General features: G+C 43.3%; 1 protein-coding gene across 3 annotated transcripts in view; it reads left to right on the top strand.

The window, feature by feature from the left end:
* The window catches only part of IRAG1 (inositol 1,4,5-triphosphate receptor associated 1), an 857666-nt gene that overhangs the window by 757874 nt on the left and 77929 nt on the right, over positions 1–21863 (top strand). For all 3 annotated transcript variants that reach the window (XM_085648179.1, XM_085648178.1, XM_085648180.1), the window contains 2 exons: positions 3392–3521; positions 11878–11908. In XM_085648179.1, coding sequence (XP_085504305.1) covers positions 3392–3521; positions 11878–11908 — 161 coding nt within the window. The remainder of the gene's footprint in view (positions 1–3391; positions 3522–11877; positions 11909–21863) is intronic.

Raw genomic sequence — 21863 nt, 5'->3', positions numbered from 1 at the left:
TACAACTACCACCACCAATACCACCACCAATACTACCACCACTACCATCACCAATACCAATACCACCAACACCACCAATACCACCACCACCACGAATACCACCACCACTAATACCACTACCACCAATACCACCACCACCAATACCACCACCAATACCACCACTAATACCACCACCTAATACTATCACAACCTATACCACCACCAATACCACCACCACCAATACCACGATTACCACTACCACCAATAGCACCAACACCAACACCACCCATACCACCACCACCAGTACCAACACAACCACAAGCACCAATACCACCACCACCAATCCAATACCACCACCACCACCACCAATACCAGCAATACCAATACCACCAACAACAATACCACCACCAATACCACTACCACCAAAATCACCAACAATACCACCACCACCAATACCACCACCACCACCACTAACACCACCACCAATACCACAACCACCACCCATACCATCACCACGAATACCACCACCAGTACCACCACTAATACCACCACCAATCCCATCAATACCAATTCCACCAACACCACCACCAATACCACCACCACCAATACCACCACCCATACCACCACCACCAATACCACCACCTCCACCACAAATACCACCACCACCACTACCAATACCACCACTACCAACAATACCACCACCACCAATATAACCACCATCAATACCACCACCTATACCACCACCAATACCACCACCACTACCAATACCACCACTGCTAACAATATCATCACCACCAATATCACCACCACCAATACCACCACCAATATCAATACCACCACCAATACCACCACCAATACCACCAATACCAATACCACCACCACCAATACCACCGATACCATCATCACCACAGATACCACCACCAATACCACCGATACCATCACTAATACACCCACCCAATACCACCACCACCAATACCACCACTACCATCACCACTACCACCACCACCAATACAACCACCACCAATACCACCACCGCCACCCATACCATCACCACGAATACCACCAGCATCACCAACACCACCAATACCACCAATACCTTCACCAATACCACCACCACCAATCCCAACAATATCAATGCCATCAGTACTACCACCACAAATACCCCCACCCATACCACCAACTCCAATTCCACCACCACCAATACCACCACCACCAATACCACCACCAACACCTCCACCACCAATACCACCACCGCCAATACCACCACACATGCCACCACCACCAGTACCACCACCAATACCACCACCACCAATACCACCACTAATACTACCACCTCCACTTATACCACCATCACCGATACCACCACCAATGCCACCACCACCACCAATACAACCCCCACCAATACCACAACCACCAATACCACCACCAATATCAATACCACCACCACCAATACCACCACCACCAATACCACCAACACCACCAATACCACCACCACCAGCAATGCCACCATCACCAATACCAATACCACCACCACCAATACCAATACCGCCACCAATACACCACCGCCAATACCACCACCACCAATACTACCACCACCAATACCACCACCAGTACCACCACCCATACCACCACCAATATCACCACCATCAATACCACCACTACCACCACCAATACTACCACCAATACCACCACCAATACCATCCCCACTGCCAATACCACCACCACCAATACCACCACCACCAATACCACCACCAATGCTACCACCACCAATGCTACCACCACCAATACCACCACCAATATCAATACCACCACCACCACCAATACCAATACCACCACCACCACCAATACCACCACCATCCCCACCGCCAATACCTCCACCACCAATACCACACCACCAGCACCAACACCACTACCACCAATACCACCGCCACACCAATACCTCCATTACCAATAACACCACCACCACCAATACCACAATCACCAATACCACCACCAATACCACCACCATCAATACCAATACTGCCACCAATACAAGCACCACCAATACCACCACCACCAATACCACCACCTCTAATACCACCACCACCTCTAATACCACCACCACCAATACCACCACCACCAGTGCCACCAATACCACCAATACCACAACCTCAGCGCCTCTCGCTCACTAGTAATAGCAGAAGTACTGCACGAGGCCGGAGCTGCAGACGAGACCATCCCTTCCTCCCTCCATACCTGCCATAAAGCACAGCCCGCCCTGCACTAGGAGGAGAAGCTAGGGCCCTACTACAGCTGGAGTGTTTTTTATTAGGCCAAAGATAGCAATGACATTACGCAATGCCACACTGCACACTCAAATCACGGAGAGCGCAGGAAATAGCCCCCCCCCCTCATGCTCTTCCTCCAGAGCCGTGACAGTGTAATCCCAGAGCGAAAGATTTTTGAACACTTTGTTAGTGTTTATACCTCGGATCAATTGTAACTCTCACTTCACACTTTGTGTCTGTGTAATTTACAACACTTACACATCTTCTTCACTGCACTATTTATCACTACTTTGAAGACGTTGCAGGCCAGTCTCTTCCTCTGATATTTACAATCTAACAAGCGGTTGAGAAGGCCCTTTATTGCAATGCAATAGGTCTCATATTTGCGAGAGTTTAAGCTATTCGTATTGTAAATGACAATGCATTTTATTTATGTTTTAAAACCCAAAACAGAAATAAAAGGCATTATCATTAGCAATGCCAATAGCTCAAACTTGTGTGAATGCGAGACTTATTGCATTGCAAATGCTTGTTTTAGGAATGCTAGCTGAGCAACAGAAATCAAGCATGGCTCTTTTATTGAAACTTTTGGTATTTTACTTGAGTCTGCTGTGTCCATTGACTCTGCTTCAGCCTATAGAAGGCCCATGCACCACGAGGAGAGCTCTGCCAGGATGGATAAGCCGCCAGCGGTCTCAAACAGGACGCCCCAGCCCACTGTTTTGGTCCAGTGGTGGCTTATCTCCAGGCACGTATTGCCTACGTCTTTTCCTCGCGGAAAAGGAAATCCACTCCAAAGACAGCAAAAGGAGTGGAGGCATGGAGAATACAGGTCTATATTCACTTCTCATTAATATGAACATTAAAATAGTATTGGCAGCTTCTTTTTCGGAAAATAAAATGAAGAAAGCTGCATTCTCCTTGGTGAAAGGCAGATCGCCGACTGTTCTCTGGTGACCAGAGAGCACTTGTCAGGATGAACACTTAAGAATGACGCTGTGAGGACGTAACGTAAACGATGGAGAGTCTGGGTACATTAGCACGTCTGTTTTAAAGCCGATTAATGTTGAAAGTGTTTTTTACTCCTGTACCTGATTTCACCTGAGCTTAATAATTAAAATGTTATGTTGTAAAATTTCCCTCAGGTCCTTCTCCGGTTTCTCCTTTGTCCACTGAGGAAGAAGAGGGAAAAGTTAACGGAAACACTGACAGCATGCCCAATATTTCGGATTTATTGCTGCGAAAGTTACGAGTGAACAAATCTCTTCCTGGAAGGTAGGTGCGCAAAGCATTCAATGGAACCTGCGGTGAAGGGGAGGGAAGCAGATTACGCGCAGGCGTGGTCAGGGGGGGGGGGGGGGGGGGCGGTGGTGTACCGTCCAGGGTGTACAGAGACTCAGTGAATCAATTGTTATAATTTAGTGTGGGGCGCCTTTTCTGTTCTTTGGCACACACAAAGAAGAAGGCATCAATAGGACATCATAATAAATGATGTATCAACTTATCGGTTTAAATTTCCTTTCTCCTTTGCAAAATAATTGTGAGCTGCAATTAATGAGGAAGATAGGGGTGTATGACGTTGCAAATAGTTATATATTTTTACACATTTCTCTGGAAAAAAATGCAGCTTCGTATAGTTTACATTTTTTTTTTGTTTTGGAACAGCTGCATGAAAATCGTGACCTCGGATCAGCTTGTTTTGCACTCATGTAAATATTTGTTAACTGTACACTGCATCATATGATGTCCTATTCGTACTCTCACGTGTCTTTGTGAATAGCAGTAAAGTTGGAACATGAGGGAAGTAGTCATAAACTGTTAGAACAAGTAGGACTGTGACCTCTGGTCACCTTTACTGATAGAGAGTTAGACGTGTAACAGTACGTGAAACGAGAACTACATTACGTTCTCTAAAGTGCGTTGGTGGATACACCCCATGATCTCGGATTTAAATCACATCTATTTGGCCTAGGAAGAGCTTCGCGAGCCACTGAATAGCAGGAACAACAATGCCAAATATTTATTTAAAAATGTTTTGCTTTGGAATCACTGCAAAATATACTTTTATAGGAACAGAAGATAAATGACAACAATCAAATACCCATTACAATCTAATAGATGAGATTCCTAGCCCTCAGCGTCAGGCTAGACAGACTCCCCCTTCAGTGCAATGTAGCAGTTATCTTGCCAGGTTCAAAGGCAGTAATGCATGACGTGTTCCCAATAAATATGAATCTCTGGCTTGTAGTATGTATTTTGCTGAAAAACATAAAATTGCTTCCAACAGTAATAAAAACCAAACATATATGGGATGTGTACGAGTTTATTGTTGACATTTATATCTCATAGATAATTAGGTTTTAATAAAGTTAATATACTTGAGACTCACAGGGACTTCTGGTTGATGTCATCGGTTCTTTAAGACTAGGCGGCACGTTGGACTTAAACCAACATGAGAAATATTTGCACTGATTTAACATTAGCGCCCATTAGGAGCTGACTATAAATTGCATTTGCTCTTGTTTGCAAAGGCACCTACTGCCCAAAAATCAAGTTAAATATCATATAATTACCCTTGCAAAACATCCACAAAATCTGTTTGCACCGTTACTACCCATTTTTCCCACAAATTTCCTAATCTGGAACTAAAACAAATGCAATGGACGGAGTTAATGTTATTTGTGACGAGGTGTTTTTGTGCCCCGTAAACCGAATGGTGTAAATGAACTGCACAAAAGGCTTGCTTTCACCTTTCTGGTCCTGATTCACAAAGGTAAACAACACTTTGCTATTCACAAACTACAAGTTAATAGTAAGTTTACAATTGCAGGGACTCAGCATTCATGGAGGAGAACTCCACACATAAACAGATAGGACAGGCCTGTCTTTTTATTTCTTCAGACTTTCTACAGATTCCTCTTCTCACAGTCTCCCTACGTCAACAGGCTGTTCTTGCTGGGATTCAGATGTTAATCCAGAAAGCAGCCATAACCTCCGTTGCTCAACATGAAAAATGTTGAGGATTTTATTCAATTCCTTTCATGTCCTGTAAATTATCAGTAGAATACTGTCTGCTACCAGACCTGAAGGGGATACATTTATTCATCACTCATCAAACTTTCTCTTTATTTTTTTTACTATAAATGCAGATAAAATAACCAATCATTTATTCTTGGGCATGGTCTCATGTTAGGACTGGATCGAGGAAGACAGATGACGAGGTAATGGCTGCCATATTGGGTGTACCATTTTTGTCAGGTAGGGAATAGGTTCTGCGAGACAGAGATTACATCTCACTTGTAAATAGTGTATTGAGTAAGACCTGCACATGGAGTAATGAAGATTACCGATAAGCAACCTTGTCATTACACTGCAAACTCAACTAATTAAATATCATGTCTACCAACTTGTGGTGAGCCTTCTTCTGAATTCTCTATCCCCACCCAACGTCTCAGGTTCTGGTGGTAGTCTTTCTTGATTAGACCTATTATCTGAACTGTGCTACCATCCTGGTGTTGGTCCTAAGGCATTTTTGTTGCTCACTACAAGTGTGTAACAATTTAAAAAAAAAACTAAAATCCCAATACTTGACTGAAGTTCAGAAACTGGTGCTTCTAATCTAGTGAGGATACAGCAGCACAATATGCAGCATCCATCCTTTGTAGCTCAGCTGTACGTTTACAAATTGTGGGCCAAACATAAAAAATCAGTACCACCCCAGCACAAAAGGAGCAGCTTCGCCTGCACTGCTGTGTTGTGAGACCTCTGAATATGGTAAGTAATTCCAGGGGGCAAATGGGTAAATAACACAGTGCAATTTTGCCTGTGCAATTCTGGATTATACTGATTTGCTACATCCTAGTGCAATTGTGCATTACATTTTGTAGATTTCCCTTGTGCCATTTTGCTCTGACATTTGGACAGACTTACTGGAACAAAATGTTGTTTTTGCACTGGTTGTTTTATGTAAACATATTTATCGCATTTGTCTAATAGTGCAAATGTTGATGCAAAATTGTACCGCTGCAATCATTCTAATCAAGAAGTGTCAGTGCCCATTACATTGTTTATGTAGTTATTTTTGTATTTTTTCATTTGTCATTAGTTTTGTATTGCACTGGAGTGTTTCTCAATATTTGTGCAAAGATACGATTGGGGATGATAAAGATTTTATTCTCCTTGACCTCTCAGTAGATTGTGACAATGCTTACCACCACACACTGATCAAAAGAATCCATAAGGTTGTAATACATGGAGCAGCCCTCAAATGGATCGTATCCTACCTCACAGGAAAAATGCAGAAGGTCATCCTCCCTCCTTACTCCTCGCTCCCTAAGAACACCAGTTGCGGTGTACCTCAAGGCTCATCCCTCAGCCCAACCCTCTTCAACGTATACATGACACCCCTCGTCAACATTGTCAGGAGTCACAGACTCAACATCATCTCCTACGCCGACAACACCCAACTCATCCTCTCCCTGACCAATGACCCAATGACCACTAAGGACAAGTTTCAAAGATACATGAAAGACGTGGTCGCCTAGATGAACAACAGCTGCCTCAAACTGTCAAGACAGAAGTACTCATCTCCGGGAAAAGCAAGGATACCCTTTGGAACAACGAATGGTGACCACCTATGCTGGGCCAACCCTCAAACCCACCAAATACGCCCGCAACCATAGCATCATCCTCAACAGCCAGCTATCGCTGAAGAAGCAGGTCAGTGCCATCTCTCCCACTTGCTTCCTCACCTGCCGAATTCTCAGGAAGGTCTTCAGATGGCTCCTAAACAACACCAGGCAAACAGTCACGCAAGATCTCGTCACCAGCAGACTAGACTACGGCAACTCCTCTACATAGGAATCACCGCCCAACTCATGACAAACTCCAGACTATCTAGAACACAGTATCCAGACTCCTTCTCAACCTCCCCAGATGGACGCACATCACCCCTCACCTCAGGAAACTCCACTGACTACCAGTCGCGAAGAGGTGTCAAATCAAGCTGCTCACCCACGCTTACAAGGCACCACACAATGAATGACTGAATTACCTAAACAATTAAATGAATTTTTGCCAACCTACCAGGAAACTCCGCTTTGAATCCCTCTCCCGAGCAGACACCCGACGAATCAGCCAGATGAACTAGGGAGGCCGCTCCTTCTCCCACCTGGCGACTAAGGTCTGGAATAACCTCCCCCTGCACCTCAGAGCCTCAACATTGCTCCAGCAGTTCAGGAAAGACCTCCGGACCTGGATGTTGAACCAATAGGAGAACCGGTAGCACCTCAAGACCCTCATGGGTGATGGAGCCACGTTTTACAAATCCTGATTGATTGATTAATTGATTGATTGCACATAGGTGAATACCTCTGTCTGATTATGTCAATCGATACCCCTTTCTTAGAGTCCAGTTAAACATGACCCTGAACAGTTCAGTTTTCAGTAGTTTCTGAAAACTGAGTTTTAGCTGCTATTTTTCTTAAATGTATGGTGTTTGTCTGTTGGCTATCACTGTCACAATTAATGCATTGCTGTATGCACCATACAACACACCTCATATCTGGTATATAGCACTATATTAAAATCAACTAATTAAATATCATGTATATCATTTGGTGTGACCCTTCTTTTACTGTGTAGGAAACTGCCCTTTTTGTATGGTCACCCCCACACTTTTTTCTCCAATGCTGATGGTTATGAAAGTGCACTGGAGCCTGCTAACGAAGCCCCAGTGCCAGTGCTCTCTCCCTAAAATATGATACATGTTAACTGGTAACCCCAATTGGCAAAGACTTTAACCCCCTTATAAGTCCCTGGTAAGTGGTACCAATATTACCTGGGGCATGGAAGTTAAAGGGGTCACCAGGGCCTGAAACACTGATTGTGCCACCCTGAGTGCCCCACAAAAACAGATGAGAGCAGACCTGCCATTGCAGACTCCCTGAGCAGTGCAAACTGCTCAAACTCGATTTTGCCCCATGAGTGGCAAGGTCACAGAACTATTTTTAATATAGGCCAGTCAGCCCTAAGGTAGGCCCCCTAAGCCCTGGAGGCGGGGTGACTTATATTACAGTGTGGACATATAAGTGCAAGCTTATATGTCCCTATAGTAGCCTCCTGCTGTTAGGGGCTACTATAAGTGTTCAGGATGACCATAGCTATATAACATGGGTTGTTTGCACCCGGACACCCAAGGTTGCCAGCTCTATTATGGTCCCACTGAAAGACATCATGTTTGGTATCAAACATCTTGTCTCATCAAACCCAAAGTTTTCCTCAAGTCAGATTTAATGTGACATGTACCCAGGTTCTACCTTTGAGGCCGTCCACCTGGTTGCCCCAGCCTTTTCCTGTACCCTGGCTGACAGCCTGCGGCTGCTTCCGCAAAGACAGAAATCTGATACCTTGTCAGTCGGTATGAACTCTCTCAGGAGGCAGACACAAAGGCCTTCCTGAGGCGGGAGATGCCACCGCCGTCCCTGACAGTATGGCTAGTGAAGTGGCACATTAAGATGGTGAGCTTCAAAGCCCCCATCACCTCTTATAAGGAAATCAGGCTTCCGCCCAGAGGAGGAAAAAGCCAACACACAGCCACAGGCACATTTGTAACCTGGGCAAGCGGGAACATTTGATAGAAGGCGTACACCTTCAGAAGGTTAGCCACACCTCTAAGGTGGGCTACTTGGTCTGTACAGCCGAAGAAGGGTTCTTCAATTTGTAAACGTGCTAGAATAGCGGCTTCTGGGTGGAAAAGATGCCACTCTCCACAGGAAATGGTCACCTCAGGGGCGTATTAGCTGCTGGGGCTAAAAGCCCATTGGCTTCTAGCACCAACATCTCTAATGCCCCTAAATCTAGGATTTAAGGGGCTCCCCTGGCACCAGAACCTCAGATTTGAACAACTTACTTCCAGGGACAAAGAAAAGACCAGAGTCTGCGACTTCAGGACCTATACAAAGCAAAGGCACAATATCCTGCACCTTTGGCAACCACCTTGCAACTGCACAAATATGACTGTCTTGTCACAGACCAAAGACCGGTTCCACAGGAAAGAGGAACTGCTCTGCAAGCCAAAGGCAACCCCCAGAACTCCCTTGAACTAGAGGTACTAGTCCCCTGCAGCTTGCAGGTAAAGCACTCTTCAGTAACCAAAGAACCACTGGCCATCAGGACCGCAGAGGGATCATCCAAAAGAAAAAAGTCTAGTGCATTGTCGAAAATATAGAGCTGACCTCCAGCAAGTTTCAGGTGGCTACCATTTTCCTCCAGACTTCAGGGCGTAAAAGTAACCCAAGGCGGAATTGGCCTCTGCCAAGACTTGTTGGTGGCAGTCCAGCTACCACTACCTTTGTTTGACGCTGCACCTCGAGGGAACCTCGCAGCATCTTCAACCCAATGCCATAGTGGCCCCATTTTCAAGATTTTCCACCCATTTCCTCACCAGCATCGTCTATGCAGTAAAACCAGCAAGCCCACAACTCCCACTTCAGCACCAGGGACAGCCTGGACACCTATGCACCCAGGCCCTATGAGCCAGGTAAAATTCAACTGACTGTCGAGCCCTGGTCCTGTGACCCGCATCACCTTCCCATCCAGTGGTTTCCACTGAACTCGACCTGCAATCGACTGATTGTTCCTAGTGTGATTTCCCATTGACCGTAATGTTATTGTTTTGCAAGAGTGAAATGCACTGATTTATTCTTCCTTTCAAAATCCATAACTCCAGTTAAACTCATCCGATTGTCTTCATTGTGGTGTTGAAATTTATATAAAAATATGCTTTATTTTTATAAATTGGTGTTGATTTCTTTTGAGTCGTGTCAAATACTTTATGTCCATCGTGGTACTCTGGAAATGCTTATCACTTGTTCCCCTAGTAAAGCCCGACTGTTCTGTTCCACACTACCAGGACTGAGCTAGGGATTTATTAGTGTGAATCCAAAAGGACCTATTTGGGGTGTTGCAGAGTATTACATAGTGAAGCCTAACCAGCCTTACTGCATCAATCAATCATACATTTATATAGAGTTGCAAATCACCCCCAAGGGTCTCAAGGAGCTGGAGCACTTTTGCTGATGCATGGAGTGTTGGTCATTAAAACATTCAGGTCTATAGTTCTTTTCTGAATTGCTGGAGTGATGATGTGGTCCTGAGGTGCAGGGGGAGGCTGTTCCAGGCTTTGCCTACTAGGCGCGAGAAGGAGCATCCTCTGCTGTTGGCTCTTTGGGTTCGTGGTGTGTCTGCGAGGCAGAGGGAAGCAGAGCAAAGGTGTCTGGTTGGTTGGTGGACAGTCAGACATTTGTTGATGTATGCTGGTCCTTCATTGTGCACGGCCTTGTATGCGTGGGTCAGCATCTTGGACTGGCATCTCTTCTGGATGTATGACGTAACAACGTGTGTGTTTACAACGCGTGCAGTTACATTGCGGTTTTTACAACGAACCGATGTAACCACGCGATGCCATTACAACGCAAGTCTTTACATCGACTTGCGCTAGATGGCGTGCTAACATTAGAAAAGCGTAATTTACTATTCCAACTCCAGTCCACTTAACAGTAGGGAAGGTGTTGGGATAGTAAACTACACTATTTGTAATGTTAGCACGCCATCTAGCGCAAGTCGATGTAAAGACTTGTGTTGTAATGGCATCGCGTGGTTACATCGCGTTCGTTGTAAAATCCGCGATGTAACTGCATGCGTTGTCAAAGTTTCGTTGTAAAGGTTGTTCCCCATCTCTTCTGGATTGGAAGCCAATGTAGTTTCTTGAGATAGAGTGTGATGTGGGTCCTTCTGGGAATGACGAATATGAGTCTTGCTGCTGAGTACTGTATTAGCTGCATAATACTCCACCCCACACAATTTCTCAGGTTCTAGTGGTAGTCTTTCTTGACTAGACTACTACAGCACAGTCTCTACAGGGCTTTCTAAAAAGGATCTTTCCAAACTCCATCAAGCCCAGAACCATACGGCTTGACTTCTAGTCTGCCTGAAAAATTTGAACCGCATAATTGCTAAAAGAATACTTGCCACAGCTCTTTGCTTCACTCGGAAGCCTTCATCCAGTACAATCAAATGCCAGGGTGCCGAGTACCAAGGATGCTTAGTCTTTATTCCATGCCATGCCTCTTTAAACCAACACCCAGCCTTGTTAGTTCACTTTTGCTAGCTTTTTTCTTCCTGGCTTAAATTGAGCACTGATGATCCCATTGTATGCCCTGTCTTCAGTATGCTTCCTTTGGAAATGCTTGAACCTCAGGCCAGTGACCAGTCTAATATCCAGGATCAGTCAAGCTAATGGGCCATACACTACTTGGTATGGGTCACCACATGCTCTGGTCCAAGGTTTTTCCATTGTGTAAAATTGAGTGTTGACGTGATCCTGAAGCGTAGCGACTACACTCTTTCCAGTCAAAATGCACTCCTGCAACTGTCTTCGCTATTGTTACGAAACCAGCCCTCTGAGGCGTTTTCTAGCTGCTTGACCCAATTAACAAATATAATAAATAAACCGATATATAATTGAACACATATATTTAATTGATCTAGTGGTAGAAACTATGAAATATTGTGTTCCCAAATATACTTTGGTGCAGTTTATTTCTAAACGTTATATTTTGTTTAATTTTAGCGCACCACCTCTAACAGAAAAAGAAGTTGAGGTAAGTCTCGCCTTTAGCTATTTTTTTTATTTGTTCCATTATAGTGCTTCTTGTATATATTTCAGTTACTTTGTGTTTTTTTGTTGTGATTCTGTGTTTGATGTATCAGTGTTTGAAATATGTAAGGTGCTTTTTAATCAGTTGAGTACAAAAGTACCACTTTGGCAAAAGCAAAATTTAGTTATATTTCGGAATAATTATATATACTTGATAAGTAGATCCCTTACTTTTTCGTTTTTAGGTCGAGGACCGTCCGGTCTGCCGAAGGCAGAACCGGAAGTCGGAGATTTAATGTTTTGGAGAAGAGGGGCTTGAACCCGCCCCTCTTCTCCCCTGTTCTCCATTGGCTGGCCTCTTGAATGCTGGCCAGCCATTGGAGAAGAGGCTTTGTCACTCCGAACAGGCCCCGTCCTTTTCGGATTCGGGGGCGTGTTTTTTCGTTACTTTTCTAATTATCTCCTCCAGCCAATGGCAAGAGGAGAGAAAAGCAAAACACGCCCCCGAATCCGAAAACGCCACTGCGTTTCTCCGAGGCATTTCTGCTTCGCCTCGGAGAAAGGCAGTGGTGTCTTCCGGTGCCCTCGGCTTGTAAACAGACTCCGTGTCACTTTCCCTTGCTCGGACATCACAGGGACTCCCCCGCTGCGGGCTCTGCTAATAGACTCCTTCCAGCTCTGTATCGACTTCTGCAAGCCCCTCCACAAAAGGTAGGCCATGTGTGGCCCGACGCCAGCCTGCCTTTAAGAGCGTATTTAGATGGACCACAAAGAGAGCGAGAAAAAACGGACATTTGGCCACCATGGGACTTCACAGCTCCCCGGTCTGCATCCTGTGGTGCGACGACGAGTCCTAGGGCAGGAACAAACCATTCAGCGTCTCTCACCTCTCATCTGACACTACAGACCACACCACCCAAAGCACACGCGCTGCACTGGAGCTAAAACAGCCTATCCCGGGCCTTCATCTGCCAGAAGAACCCTCTGTTCCCACCTGTGCTCGCGAAGGACTTCAAGGAGCTATAATACATACATTAGTTATATGGCAGTCTCTCCTAAAAGACCTAGACCCCAAATGCGTATCAAGAAGCAGGGCGGCCATGACATCCGCTCAGACTCTGATAGGAACGTGCGCTGTGTTAATTTCAAGCCTGGTTGTAGCCCAGCTGCGACCTTGGGACCTGTTTACAAGTGCGACGACGGGGATTCAAATGAAGTGCCTGGAAAACAAAATCTGCCGCCATATCGATCAATTCCTGCTTATTTATTTTGTCAAAATCAGAGCACGCCAAAGACTTGAATTTGTGACTTGTATATTTTAATCGTGGCCAGGGACCCCATGCCTTTTTTTGTATATTTGTTTGTATTCCTTGCGACACCCTGTACATATATTTTTCTTACTTCGTTTTTGTACTTTTCTAAATTATGTCCTCGAAGCTATTGCTATTTATGAAAATTTGGATCCGTGGCCCATCTTCAATGGTGCTGTAAAAGTTTAAAGCTGACCAGAACTGTGAATGCTTCGTATATTTTGGAATAAATATTCGATATTATTTGCTACTTTTTCTGTTTCTATGTTCATTGAAATGTGAATTGAAAATATAGTATCATCCCCATTGGTAGAGTTCTGTGCTTAGTCCTGGCTGTCACAGTTGGTTCCAAGTAAATGCCACAGGAATCAGCTTATGATAGAACAGTTTATGGCTTTAATTGAGGATATTAAGAGATCCACCTCAGTATGTTACTGCTTTCATCATACTTAAGAGGTGAAAGGGAGAGTCTCTCCCACTAATATTCAAATGTGTGCATTGGCTATTCCAGACTAGCAGCTGCAGCATTGATCTGGCTTCAGCCTTGGGAGTTGCAAACACCTTTTTGTGAAGTGTCTTTATACCAGTGAGCCACAACTGGGATCCCATTTCTTAGGATGCGGTCGCTAGGCGCTATATCAGGGCTGTGAGCTTGGCAGGCAGGCACCTACTCCGCTGTAAACATCGCGCCAGTGTTCCAGGTGCCCTTTCAGGAAACACGCATCAAACATCAAACACCCCGAGCCAGCGCCGACCGTGGCACTGAGGTGCCAGCGCCACGCCGGAGAAGGGCGCGTTGTGTGATATCAGACATGAAAGGCAGGGGAGCGCGCTGGCGGAAGTCACTTAGCTCGGGCCTAATCCCACAATAGTGACTCGGCTCGTTTCATGTCGGGGCTCTGTGTAATTGTAGGGCTTCGTGCCTGCTTCACAGGCTTCGAGGCACCTTAGTTTCTAATTTAACAGCAATCTGGATTTATCAAAGCGCACCAGTCTGTCTTTCTTTGGCAAATGGCGCCTGACAGATCTCGCCTCGTACCTCCTGTGTTTTAGGAAATAGAATGTGAGCAAAAGCAATGACTCTCATAAACCATCACATCAAGCACCCTTCATTTCACCATGACACCCCTCATTTCACCAGGGCACACGTGCCCGTCCGATAGCAGACGTTGTATCATTGCAATATTCTGAACAACAGAACACATTCATTATAATGCAAGAAATGTTTATCACGTTTATGTAAGTGAATATATTTGCGGATCTTACTTTTGGAATTTAGCTTGTCTCTCTGCACTGCAGTTTTTGGTTACAAGAAGCAGAGAGAGGTGAAGTGACTTGCCAAGGATCACAGGCTTTCACCTCCGTTGGGAGCTAGGATTGATAGTGAGGTTTAAAGACGCACAGTCCCCATGTTGTCTCACCCCTCATGTATGTGTTTACTTTGCCCTCTCTTTATTCCCCTTTCTCTCCTCACTCCTTTTTTCCTCTCTGTTGCCCCCCCCAGTCTTTCTTTTCTCTCCCTTTCTTGCCACTCATCCCCTTACTCTCTTCACCATGCTTTTCTTTGCCTACTTCTGCTTTATTTATCTCTTTCCTCCCTCTCTGTGCCACATGGACCTGTGCCTCCTAGAAAGTACCCTGCTTGACACACGGTTCTTCCGGTTGCAACACACAAAACCTTCCCCTTTCAGTGGCAAAGACTTAGGTTTTGTTCCTGAAGCAGAGGTCTTGGGGGAGGGAGTGTTTGGGGGGGCGGTGTTTGTGTGTGTGTGTTTGTGTCTCCAATCTGTATTATGTCGCTTTTATGTTTTTTCAAGCTCTTCGAGCCAGCGGGGTGCGGAGACGCCGGCATCCTTCGGGCCCTGAAATGATAGCTATAGAATAATGTCATGAGCAATGCCAATAGCTCTAACTTTAACAATGCCGAGACCGTTGCATTGTAAATGCTTGTTACATCACTTTGGTCAGGATTTTCTTTTATAAGTTCTCCAATTGCTCGCCATTTATTCTCACGTTTCTACAGTTCTCACCATTTTGAAAAGAGTCTAAATAAGAGCAATTGATTACAAAGGTACTGACCGCCTTACATTGGATATCGCTCTTCATTCTAGGGTAAAAGAGTCAACGAATCAGAAGCAGAAAGAATGCTATTTCGAGTCACAGAAGATGTTAGTGTGGGTCCTTTACAGATCAGTAGGGTACAAAGTTACATTCGTTACATCTTCAAAGAAGGTACCCATTATTTAGCATATTTGGGTGAAGTGCTTAATTATAGCAGGTGTTTGCCAGGGCTCATATCCGAAACTCACTTAAGACTCATTTGGGGGCATATCAGCAAGGCGATGCGATAAAATTATCGCCGCTTTAGCGTCCGTTTTACGAAAAGCAGCATGGACACGCCCAGCTTTGCATCTCTAATGAGATGCAAAGTGGGCGTTCCTCCCCAAAATAACTGGAGAAATGTCGCTAACCGACATTTCTCAAATTATCAAGGTGTACGCTAACATGCAGAACGATAAGAAAAGTAGCGCTAACCGCGGTTCTCGCTACTTTTCTTCCGCCTGCTTTTATTCTGATTTAGCCATGTAATCCAATGGGAGGTGGATTACATGGCTAAATCCACCCTGCCCTATCATCAAGGTATCGCCAGTCGCAGTGCGATTATCGCTGGATTTCCAGCGATAATCCCACTGTTTTGTGGCTAACGCATGGATTACTATCGCTTGGGAGATAAGCGTTGCTGATAGCATGCTATCTCCGCGATAGAATCCAGCGTTAGCCTGCGATAATTATCCTCGCGCTAAGAGCGCTGAGCGATAATTATCGCAGATCCTTGCTGATATGCCCCTTGGTACCTAATTGAGGTGCCTGCATTCATGATTCTACTGATTGCACAATTGTATATTCTCAATTACAGATCATCCGCTGAGCAGCATTACTAATTGAAACACGCACACACAAACACACGCACGCACGTACATGCAAACACACACATGCTAAATAGTAGCAGAAGGAAGATCCTAAACATGAGATAATTCCCCTCATGAAGACATTATCATCGGAATTTCTTTTGACCTGCGGCTACTGCAGCTGTTACATAGACAAATATACGGCTAATTATGTGGGGGGGAATGTAAGTATGCACTCTACTGGCTGTAAAATACTTCTCCACGTGCCCTTAATGAAATCGGCTGACACGGTCCACTTAAAACAATCTGCATTTTATGGTATGACTGGTGGCTTTTATTATGCTTGCTTAAAATAAGTAGAAACACGAGTCACGGCCGCAACAAGGTGTGGGAAGGAAGTCACGTCTCTGCATCAGTCACTCAGAAAGACTACGATGGCAGTGCACCTCCTGCTCAGTGAAGCAACACAATGGAAAAGCCTGTCATCTGCATTTTCCATTTTACCCATTGTGTAAGAGTGGGAGGGATCTCACCCAAGGTATAATTTCACTTCATCAAACAATTTTCTGCATCCGGAAATCAAGTCATATGTGAATATGAAATCAGGCTGCAGGCAATTGGGTAACCTCGCTATCACCGGGAGGTGACAAAGAAACCAGTAGCATCGCTCTGCTGCATCAACCACTTTTCCTGCTGCCACAAACCGAGCCCTGGGACTTATGGCAATGTGATATTAGATGTGCACGGCACAAATACAAACAAAAAATAGCAGCTCCCAAGCAGCACATTGCCAGTCCTGCTTGGAAGGAGACCATTGCTATGTAATTTAGTGACATCCAGCTCTTTGGAAAATCACTCACCCAATATGATGGAGCACAGAGATTCAATTTTCTTGCTGTTGTTGAGGCCTGATTTCTCCCGATTTATCACAAATTGAGGTTCTGCAATAGGGAAAATACTGGATCAATATATTTTATTGACTTCTTTGTTTTGACCGATGAACAGCACGTCATTCAAGAAGCCTATTATTCGACCTCCTGAGAGTCACAGGGATGAGCTGAATGGTTCTATCAGTTTTGTGAATAACCAAGGGGCTGAAGAAAGTACAAAAGAAAGACAAATGAATTGGTCAATAGTCAAACCCAGTAATCTCTAGGCAGCAAAGTCTTCCTTACGTGTACAACCATCACAATATGTAATTTGAAATCAATCAATGAGTTAGTAGTTCTATGACTGATTTGTTCATGAGTTGCTTCACTTACTGTATAACCAGAGATATCTCCTGTTGTGCAAAGGAAATGAGTTGGGTACGGAAGGTTACATACTGTACTGTAAAACATTTCTATTTTTTTTAGAGATTTATATAGCGCGAACTAGACCCGATGATATCAGGTATCAGAGCGCTTTACATGAGCACCAGTTTCGTTGCAGATGGACACATTCATTTTTTGTTAGGCACAGGGGGATTAGGTGATTTGACCAGAATCACAGGATGTTGAGCGTCGTTGCTGGGACTCGAACCCATTTCCCAGCTTCAAGGTCGACCGCTCTAGCTGTAAGGCTACATCCTCTTCCTGTTGGAACTGTCTGTCAAAAACCAGATTCAGAAGTTATTAGGTGTGAAGAAAGCATGCTATTCTGATATCTGACTTTGTAACGGAAGAAAGGGTAGGGCTACCCAGCAGATAGGGCTGCCTTACTTTGACATTTTTAGCTCCTTGAATGGAAACCCCTTGATTTTTGTAGGAATAAAGTAGCTGATTGGTCTCGTTGAAGAAAATGACGTGCCCGACTGTCTGGGACATGCTGAAGAAGGTCTGAAAATATCCAGTAGAGATACCCTTGCTCTAACACTCGTGGCAAGAACTCTACTGATGAAAACTCTTTTAAGAGATGATGTTTGTACTTTGTCTCCAGATGAGAAGGCAGATACATACTTTCCCATCTTTCTTAAAAATATTATCTTCAAATAGTAAACTGTGAGCCTCAGTCCCTAATTCCAAGTTCCAATGAAAAATAGAAGTGGGTCCTATTACTCTGCATCCCCTTGTTGATTGAATAAGTATTGGCAAGTACTCTCTCTATTTGAGATCTGGATGTCAACTTTCTTTGTATCCTCATTACCACTGTTTATTCAGTGCTCATTATTTACTAAGTGTACCAACTGTACCAACTCACGAGGTTCTTTCAGCCTGTGATATTGCATCACCATCCAGCTAACCAGACTGCAGACAAGGCTCTGATGACAGCCCACAAATGGTATAATCTTTGGACCCAGTTGTTTATTTCTGCCCAATCGATTATCTGTTGCTGTTTCTTTCTTCTTAAACAAGATTGTTCCAGCATGCTAACTCTCAGGATTGCTTGTATCCAGTCATTTACCAACGATTTACCACTGGAGGAGTTTGCACACTCCATTTTTATTTTATAGGTTATGTGTCTGATTATCAACAGCAAATAAAATATCAACGTACCTTTATTTTGACATAACCGATTTGTGCTTTTGGAATTGACTTTGAACAAAATAATGATTGAGCCACCTCCATATTCCGACCAGTGGCAGCCAATGTGATTTTAATTACTGCTTGCCAGAATCTGAATAGAGCTGAATAAGTATTGAACATATGTTTGTCATCTGCTTGAGGTGCACCACATTTTCTTACAAAACAGATTGCAGCCTTTTATCCATTTCTCCATCCTTTTCGGAGCCCAATATACGCTTTTAAGAGTAAGAAGATGATTCCTTTTTAGGGTAGCTAGGCTCACAATGGAATAAAATGTATTAAAAAATATGATACTTGCCATAAAATTTGTATCACCTCACCCCGCAGGAATCCATCCCAGACTTAGCAAGCCACTTCATGTCCATAAGTGTCCGTACCATTTGCAGTCTCTTTCTTCAATTTCCTCAGTGAATGGAGCTCTTTAATGAAATCTTTACAGAGGCCATGTGTACGCCTTTGTGTTGTATTCCACTAAGAGATCTGATTATATTTAAACCTAAAAAGATTTCCATTCGTGTCGGACCATAAAAGATCCCAGGATTCTAATTGTGTACCTCAAATAAGTCTCCCCATCGATTGAAGTTTGCCATCTTTAACGGAAGATTCAAGGTGTCTGTTACTCACTCTATGGAATTAGGTGAATCTTATATTGGCACAAAGTCGTAATACAGAATCTTATACTTGGTCCTCAAATTGGCCCAGATCTTACCTGCTGCCCCCAAAACCTTATGTCCTATTTTCTTGAAATATTTGGGATATCCATTTTATGTAGAAACCGACCATTGAGCTTCATCATGGAGAACATAGATTGGAGCAATCTACCTCTATCTGACGAATCAGGTGTCCCCAGCAGCATCCTAAATTACTTGAGTTGAAAGTCCCAGGAATACAATAGTACATCTGGTAGTTGTAACCTGCCTTTCTCCAGTTTCTTTTTTAATTTCTTCCAAGCAATCCTCATAGCCTTAAGGGCCTATACAAAATTATTAATACAGCTCTTCAGTTTTTGAAAAGTCATTGGGCTGAAGTTAAGTGGAATATTATTTTAAAAAAATGATTTTAGGTAGATTACACATCTTTATTAAATTAATGTTACTGTACTTTGTTAGGGGAAGATTATGCCATTTCATCAGAAGTATTTTAGCCTCAGTTATTACTTTGGTTAAGTTCTCTTTTGGTATTTGATCAGTATCAGAAAGATGTCAATCCCTAAATATCTCATTTTGTTTGTACCAACACTAGGACATTTTTCAAATTCCAGGTCATTATCTGACTTTTGTCATGATTGATGTAGAAGAGCTACAAAGTACCACAAACAGAGGCTATTTCTTCTAATTTGTTGTACTGCTGTCTCTGGACATTTGGTAAACAAAATTAAATCATCAGCAAATAGAACAATTTTTTCTTGAGTCCTGGTGCTTCTGAGGGAACTATAGCCATGTCTGATCTTAATTTCTCTGCTAGGGGTTCCATAAATAGATAAAAAGGAGCAGTGAAAGAGGGCAGCCCTGCTGCATGTCTCTATTACAACCTTGTCCATTGAGAAATTATTTACCCAAACTCTGGCCGAGGGATTGCAGAATAAGGCCTATAGGAAATTTATGAAGACTATTGTGATTCAATTTTTTTAGACACCCGTAGATATTCACAGAATACTTAATCAAAGATCGTGGCCAAGTTGCGCGCAAAATTGCAAGGGGCAATCTCTGTAAGATGGCTATATTTATGAGTCATGTAACCGGGTAAGCAGATTCACTGAGTTGTCCTCCAGGAATAAACCCCTTCTGATCCCCATGGACCAACTTCTCAACAACCCCAGAGAGTCTTTTTGCTAATATACCAACAAAGATCTTATTACAGATATTTAGTGGGTAGAGGTGCCAATAAGATTCACGCTTAACAGAATTCTTATTGGGTTACAAAAACAACTATATTTGCCTCTCTCCAGCAAGTAGGCAGATTTTGGTCTTTAATCAGAATATTTTTAAACAGTTCTTTCCAAAGCGGATTTTACTGATTTACCAAATGTCTATAAACCACCCTTGGGATACCATCTGGACCTGCAGCCTTCCTCTTCACTATACTGGAGAAAACGTTTATAATTTCTTTTTCTTTAAATTCTGAAAACAGAGCTTCCTGATCCTGCAGGTCAAGTGAAGGTAATTCAGGTATGTTAAGCAAGTAAATGATATCCCTTCTACGTGGATACAGGTGTTCACTATAGAGATACTAGTAAAATGTCTAAAAAGTCTCCCTAATTTTCTCATCCTTACTGGTTCACCAGGGCCATTCTGAATGGATATAATATTACTTTGTGTTTCTTTCATCCTGGTCTTCCATGCCAGTGTCTTTTTGCCAGCAAAACCCACTGGCTAAAGTTTCTAGCTAAGCATGATCAACATTTACAGCATGATCTTATATGCTGTTACCCTATGCACAGTTCCACAAAAAAAAATGTTTTTCTATTAATTTCTAATGTATTTTCTCATTGGTTCTCTTGTTGACATCACACCAATTTTAGTTGTTTGAATGTATTCATGGTCCATAAGTACTTTGTCATTGAAAGGTAAACATTTTGTTAGTGAGACTTAACATTTTCTTATATTAGTCCTCTTGTTTGTGTCTCAGATGGTGAGACTACAATCCGTTCCTCTCAATAATCTCTTAAGTACCTCAATGCATTTCAAGTATAAATTACTCTTCAGATACATATATTGAACTTGATTTTAAAAGGTGCATACCTATGTAAGATGAAAGTATAATGAAAGAATTTCATCATGCTTTCAGAACATCATTGAATGAACAGAAACAATAAGGGTTTGTCAAAGACTGGTGAAAAACAAATACTTCTACTGTCTTTTGTGCTCAAATATTTTCACTATTAGGTTAATCTTTGCAAAATAATACAAAAATGAAGTGTTCTTTCCGTTGTGAATAAAGGAGGGAAGAAGTGTGTTCTTCTGTATGTTATGTTATGTTTCGTAAATTTCTGTGGCACAGCCTATCACTTGTGAGGGTATCCAGGCATCAGAGCAAGAGCGTAGGTCTGGAGGTGCTCCTAGTTATTGTAAGAAAGTAAGAGGAACCCCTTTACGCCAAAGGAATAGGGTACTATACAATTGTATCACTGAGAAAGTTTCCTTTGGACTGTTGTGTGAAATAGAAGCAATATAGGCTGTATGTACTAAATTACATCAAGATCTCACTCATTCAACTTAACACCATACGTACACAGG

This window comes from Triturus cristatus, chromosome 3_2, assembly GCF_964204655.1.
Source record: "Triturus cristatus chromosome 3_2, aTriCri1.1, whole genome shotgun sequence".
Lineage (NCBI taxonomy): Eukaryota > Metazoa > Chordata > Amphibia > Caudata > Salamandridae > Triturus > Triturus cristatus.
Note: the sequence above shows the minus strand (reverse complement) of the source record. Positions and strands in the feature narration are given on the sequence as shown.